Raw genomic sequence first — 7,493 nt, 5'->3', positions numbered from 1 at the left:
ATCCAGGAGGTTTCTCGGACCAAACGGTAGAGAGCATGTTGGACTCTGGGACAGGTAGGTGTTTACAGGGGGTCTCTAGGGGTGTGAATGAAGGTGGGAATGTGCTGTCATGTGTGTGTGGGGGGGGGGGGTATTGTGGGCTAACAGTATGATGTGGATATATAGTGTGTGGGTCATATGAAGATGTGCTTTTTATAGTCTTCATAAGCGTCGACTAGCTGGCGCGTTGCGTATCGGCTAAAGTCAAAGTGCGGTTGACTAGCTAAGCCAACGGTAAAAAAAAAAGAGACGCACACCAGCCACGCAACCCAAGGCCCCAGAGCGTACCAGAACCAGCACACACATGGCACACAAACGTAGCGAGCGGCACATGGTGCGTAACCAACAGGAAGGCGTCAAGGACCTCGAAGCCGAGGTGCTCACTCAGGGTGCAAAGGCGAAGAGCATGCGCGCATTGCGCCGCCAGAACCCGCAGTCGCGCCTCCCGCTCACCCCGCGTACTCGGCCACTGGTTGGCTAAGAAGCGCACCGGAGCCTCCAGAACCTCGTGCCGTACAAACTGCGTCTCCCTATCGAAGATAACAATCCGCTGCTGTCGCCTCCATCACTCACTACTGGTCACGAGTGATAAAATGACACATCACCCTCCAACACAACACACCACACACACACACACAACCCACACACATCGAACCCAGACCAACTCAACAGACCACACATCACACACACACCACATCCAATCGACCACCTATCCACACAGCACATCGCATCATCAGACACACCATCGCAACCACACGCACTACACACTAAACACACAGCACACACACCAGCCCCACCCACACACGCTCACATGCGATGTGTCCTTCTAGGTGCTCCTCCACCTTCAGTGAGTCTCGCCGCCGTAAAATAGACCTGAATATCGCGACAGAGTTCCGCCCACCAAAGGAAACACGCTTAACCAAAGACAACCAGAGGCTGCAGACCAATACCAGCCTACAGCTACCGTTGAACCAGCTGCAGGGTGAGTAGTGTGGCCTTCTCTATACAAGTGGCATGGCAAAATCCCTGAATCCTGAGGTGACGAAATAAGTAACCTGTGCCTATAGGTACAGCCAGCGGCTTGAGCGATTACCGCGGGCTTCGCGCTCGGCAAGTCAGTGCATCGCTGGACTCACATGCCAATAAAAGCAAATCTCACTGTATCTCGTAAACTCCACACTCCACAATGCAGAACATCTCGACTAAGACCTGTGGTCGCGAACAAGTCCGTGGAGAAGGTCAAGGTGAGAGCGCGCGAGAGCAGAAGCGAGGGAGAAAGAGTCTAGCCTCGCGAAAGAGAGTAATGCGTGGGTTCGCTACTGGCTAAATGATAGAAGCTATGTGATCATACTCGATTACGTGAGCTAGCATGTCGTGCGGCGTGTCGTGTTTCCCCAGCAAGCTAGCCAGCGTCTCTACATCTTTCCTCTAACCCCTCCTCTCCGATGTGTGTAATACGAGACAGACGTTTGTTCTTTACATCTATACTATGTATAATTATCTAAATACACACCCACGAAATCTAACTCACCTATTCAAACTCTCACTAATACTCATTACGTATCACACTCTCTCTTCCGTTCTCTTCTTTTACAATACTCTTACCCTCTTCCCCTCTCCCCTTCCCATACTCTTCCTCCCCATCTCTCTCAAGTCTTACTCCCACGGCCAGCCGCCGCGCCACATCATCCTGCTCCTGAACATATAGTTACACTACCACAATAATGAGCTAGCGCGTCTAGTACATACAAAACAGCGCTCAAAGAAGATGCATTATAGACTCTAGAGCAACAAGCTGAGAGAACGTTCACAGCACAATGCTAGCTGAGATATAAGCCGTATCTGTCTCCCATGCCGTCGCAATAATAGTACGCAAATCAGGTACTCCAAGGAATCTACAGCGTTCCAGCACAAATGCAAAAACGCCACACCACGTCCCCCAAACTGATACACACGTAAACCATACCGTAGCGGTTTAGCTCACACACCCCCCCCTCCTCGCCTGCTCTTAGGACGCCAAGCCCGAACCCACCAAATTTCACCACCACCTTCAAATCACACACACACCCCTGTACACCTCAGCGCGAGAACACCCATCAGACAACAAACACCCTAATACCCATGATCAGCATGAGAACCCGTGTTTGAGTAGTTCGCGGTATAAGTGCTGTCGTTGTTGCCCGTGTCGGTCCCGTGTGGCATGCAGTGTTGAGTGTCTATGATCCCGCGATTGGCGATCTGTCGCGCTGTCGATGAGTGTCGTAGTCGATAGTGTAGTGGTCGTAACCCGTCGACTTGTCGTGGTGCGTCTGGCTCGCTGATGTCTCTCCTTGTGTGTTGTTGTGATCGGTCGGCAGGATGTTGCGTTGCGCGTGGAATCGAGTTCGCCATTATATCACACTAGAACAAAGTTCAATAGAGAGTGCGCAACAGAGCAGTTCGATGATGAGAAACGAAGAATAACCGTGATACCGCATCGCAGGGTACTCACCTCCACTCCTTAAGAACACCAGCCACGAAGCCCAAACCATACTAACAATCCCCTCGCCCAACAGGCCAGCCTGCTCCACCCTCTAGTAACCAACACCAAAAGCTCTACGCACCGAATAGAGTTACCAGAAAACAACCGTACTCCTGCATACAGTTTCCATCATAGTGGTGGTGCTGTTTGACTCCTTGTTATAGTGATCACTGTTTATACCACACTCATTTATTAACCTACCCAAGCACCCCGTTACTAAATTATAAGTGTCTTCACCCACATGTAGTGCACCTAACAAATGCCACATACATCCTAAACAGTCTGCCCTCCATTGTCCTTTCTTTTCACAGTTTAATATATGCATCTACTCTATTAGATCAACTTATTGATCAACCTTACACCACCTACTAATTCCTCATCTACCTCTATATTAACTGTAATAGTATACTAACTATCAAATTTTTATCATTCTCCCTCCCTCTTCCCTCTCCCTCCTATATCATATACTATACTATACTATAACCATACAACCATACACTATAAATAAATTTACCTCTATGCTACACACATCCATTACACAATCTCATACATACAATACTGTTTGTCGAAATCCACCCAAACATGTAAAACACCGCTACCTGCTACCCTACATGAGTATCCATCATAATTGGACCATAAAACCTGACTACCGTTATAAGAGTCGGCTGAGTCCACAATCCTCTGTGGGTATCACCGCGTGAGTCGCTCCTCCATGCACAGCCAACTCAAGTCACTCACACGACATAGTGCACGAACTTACTCCCAACGCTCACGCATGAACCTGTAATACAGCTAGATACTAGTAAGTATACCACATAGAGTCATAGTGAGAGATAATGAGATCCTCCAATATAACAGGTCAAGAGAGGGCATATCCTCAAGCCTTCAATTAACTCATTTTCTCGCACCTCTGCCCACGCCGCTTCATAGCTTTATCCTTATTATATTTCGTTTATTACTCAGTACCTAATCTCTATTCTGGAAGGCCGCGGGCACGTGCCGCAACACCAAAAGAGGCGTGCCGAACGGAGCAGAGAGGCACATGGAGCAGCACAAATATGAAAGAGCGAAGCAACGGAAGCAGACAAAGATGAAGCTCGAATATTCACTGCATCAACCCAGCAGAGAGAAGTAGTCAAGCACCACATGATATCGAGGGGTGTATGTCCCACGCAGTTCCTTCATATTATAAACAGAGTTGAACACTCAAAGATCCGTACGCTCTGCAGTGCTGCGCTCGTGCTCCCCCTGTCAGGATGATCCAAGTCCCACCTGTCAAAAACACAAGCGAACGAAACAAAACCAACATCGTGTTTTTACACATTACAGTGAGCACCAATACAAAGCCTGACAAACATATGACAACTAACCATTGATCGCCTGCGACTTAACTTAAGTACGTTCACCAGACCTGCATAACATGACAGTACAAAGCACCCAATCAATCATGACAAAAGATCTGGGCGCGATGATACTCAGACGTGAAACTCACGACTTCAGTCCACCTATTAACTAGTAAAAGCAACCACCAACCAAAAAACACGAAGCACCCACAAAAAACTCCACGAGAAACTCCGTATAAGTTAACCTCACATACACAGAGAAAAAACGTACACGATTAAACCGAGATGGTCACTTGGAGCACAGTTGTGTATAGCATGACAGACATCTACTGATAATAACTAACACCCACAGAACACAGCATCCGCAAAATGCACAGATAAACTATAGAACCCGTCTAAAATGTAGCTGTCAGCGTGTGAGTCGTGTGATCGTAGTGCTCGTTGCAATCCGCCGAGTGCTGTAACAACAAATACCGCTGAGTGTTGTGGATGTCGAATCGATAGCGCTCGCTCGCGCTGCGTGCTCAGTAGATCGCACCCCACCGCCACACCCTGACCCGATACACGATATCATCGTGGCATGTTGTGTAGTCTAGTGTCCGTGTGTGTGTTGCTCTAGTGATGATGTGTGCTTGCGCGTCGTTGTCGTCGCTCCGCATTAGAACTTGCATGTTTCCAGATGACTGCTGTTGTGTTGTAACTTCACATGAGTACAATCTTATCACTTCCTCTTGCTTAGAATCTGACCTGAGATGAACTCAGAGCTGACATGTGGACTTGTAAGGCATTCACTCCTCCAGATCAACCGAACATTGCTCTCTATGTCCTGACAGAACCCGCACACCTTAGCACAGCCCCACCAAGATTCATATTAAGCACCCACATATAAAAATAAGAGAATACCACACAACCCAAGCGACCCTCCCCAACAGGACTTACACGCATGAGAGCTAGGAATGTGCACCGCATCCCACACAATAATGAAGACAAACTCACCCATAGAGATCCCGAATCAACATAGTGCGACCTGGTATAAAGTCTCGAGCCGATAACTAGCATGTCTTACAAAACGTATGCACGCCCCTATTAGAGGGATACCAGGCCTCATTGAGAAAGAAAACAATCAACGTCATTGATCAGACAACACACTGACCCAGATTTACACCTAGATAATAACATATAGCGATCAACTCTCAATCCCCTGTCCCTCCGCCCTAGTCAAGTCCCAACCCCGAGACTTGCACACACTCAGTAAGAAAAGATAATCGATTGCCAATAAACAATCCATATGGTCTAAGTGAACAGGAGTTAACACTAACAGAACTAGATAGCGGCCGGGTAGAACATAAACCTGCTCTGATGACTAGCTACGTACTTCCAACCACCATCCCTCTCTATCAATCTCGCAGGCTCCCTTACAGCCTAGTACCCCATCGCCAACAAGCACTAAAATCATAATTCTACTACCATACACTTTATTCCACCGCCCTGTCTGCCAACACTCCACGAGCAAGAAGGGGAAGACACAACTACACATATGGTAAAGTTGGCCACAACGCAACCCTCTTTCCAATCATCGCGTGGCCGACTCACCTAATCATGAGAGAAAGCAACAAACACAACCCACACGAGACCACACCAAACATCCACCTCACCCACTCAAACGCCCTCCCCAACAAAGCCCTCCATCACAACACAAAGCCAAAAATCGAAACTCACTTAACACGAGAGACCCTAGGAAACCACACAACTCTACCCAGCTTTTAACCACAGAGTAGTGTGTCGAGAATGCTACAGTAGATGCATGAATGCTGTGCTCGACCTGACTCCAACCCCCCCCCCTCACACACAACCACACACAAAACAACACCCCCCACATCCATACACCATGTGCCCCCCGCCGTGGTTGGTAGAACATGTCTGCTGTGTGTGTGTGTGTGTATTTGTAGTTGTGTGTGAATGTGTGTGTGTGTGTGGTGTGTGTGTTGTGTGGTGGTGTGTGTGTCGTGTGTGTGGTGTGTGTGGTGTGTGTGCGTGCGTTTCAGTTTTAACCAACAAAACAAAGCACAATACAGGGAGAACAGTGGGGCATGGCAGCCTATTGTCCCCTGCGATTGTGCTGATAATAGAACATAAAGGATAAGAAAGGAGGATGATGATGGAGGGATGGAGCAGGCAGAACTGTAATAACAGCTCAATCTGTTCGCCATGCAAGACACAGTATTAGTACTCTCACACAATCGTAATCAGTGACTCTGTTCCCCTTAACTAGAAGAACAGATGTAAACAGCCCGTTTTACAAAGTGTATGTCCCTCTGGTCTGTCCGATCGCTTGTCGTCCCCTTCCGCCTGCCGTTTGGCATATGCCCTACCCAATCCACTGTCTGTGCCATGCAGGTCTCTAGTCATCCCCAAAACTAATAAATATTGTTATTCAATCAGCCAATCAATCAGCATGATTCATTGTTAATGAGAGTGGTTTAACTTGTGGTTCCAGCCAACATTCTTGCCTCACTGACAGAACGCTACATCCCTGATTCAGCTCTGGAACTCATGGTACTTAATAAGGAACTGTAGTGCCTCATTCAGTCCAATCTGGGCAAACGATTCAGGTCAATTACCTGGCACAACCGCAATGTTCTGCATTATATCGTCTGTGTGGGGGGGGTATGTGTGGGTATACAGTGTGTGTGGATATATGTGTGTGGGTTATATTAACGTGTGTTTTATTAGCATATGTTTCTATGCTAATGTAAGTGTGTGTGTACAGGTGGTACAAGCAGCCATGGCACCAAACTAGCGAGGGTGTTGTCCACGGTAGACCTGGTGTCACTAGGGGTGGGCAGCTGCGTTGGCACGGGGATGTACGTGGTCTCTGGGCTGGTTGCTAAGGAGATGGCCGGACCTGGCGTCATCGTCTCCTTCATCATCGCTGCTGTCGCCTCTATACTGTCAGGTAATGACACACACACGCACACACATGCACACAAACACACACACACACACACACACACACACATACACACAGCTGCATGATATTTGTGTGTCTCCCCTTCAGGAGTGTGTTATGCTGAATTTGGGGTTCGCGTTCCCAAGACAACAGGCTCAGCCTACACCTACAGCTACGTGACAGTGGGGGAGTGTGTGGCCTTTTTCATTGGCTGGAACCTGATCCTGGAGTACRTGATTGGTACAGCCGCGGGGGCGTCYGCTCTCAGCAGCATGGCGGACTCACTAGCCAATAAAAGCATCTCTACGTTTATGACTACYCACATCGGAACARTCAYRGGCCTGGGTGAGTCTGGAGGGGGGAGGAGAGGGGAGGGAGGYGTTGGAGAAGGGAGGAGGGTGTGTGCTGTATATCTGTGTGGGTGTGMGTGGTGTTTCCAGTAGCTGTGACATAATCTTCRCTGAGACCTGGGCTGTGTCCAGCGTAGAAATGTAGTGCGATGAARAGCCATGCCTTTCTGACAGGCKGAGTAATAGTACAAGTCAGTAGGTTTCACCTTCCTGAATGTGAGCCTGACGTCTAGAGTGGCTAGCAGTATAGAAACAGACAGTGAAAGCTCATTCCTCAACATAACAGATGA

The 7,493-nt window shown here is 48.3% G+C and overlaps 1 protein-coding gene across 1 annotated transcript in view; it reads left to right on the top strand.

Moving 5' to 3' along the window:
• The window catches only part of slc7a14a (solute carrier family 7 member 14a), a 40,966-nt gene that overhangs the window by 179 nt on the left and 33,294 nt on the right, over positions 1-7,493 (top strand). Inside the window, exons 2-4 of the mRNA XM_024139216.2 lie at positions 31-54; positions 6,674-6,859; positions 6,962-7,198. Of these exons, the coding sequence (XP_023994984.1) occupies positions 31-54; positions 6,674-6,859; positions 6,962-7,198 (447 nt within the window). The remainder of the gene's footprint in view (positions 1-30; positions 55-6,673; positions 6,860-6,961; positions 7,199-7,493) is intronic.

The sequence above is a fragment of the Salvelinus sp. IW2-2015 genome, unplaced genomic scaffold, assembly GCF_002910315.2.
Source record: "Salvelinus sp. IW2-2015 unplaced genomic scaffold, ASM291031v2 Un_scaffold1720, whole genome shotgun sequence".
Lineage (NCBI taxonomy): Eukaryota > Metazoa > Chordata > Actinopteri > Salmoniformes > Salmonidae > Salvelinus > Salvelinus sp. IW2-2015.
This window is presented reverse-complemented; position numbering and strand designations above follow the sequence as displayed.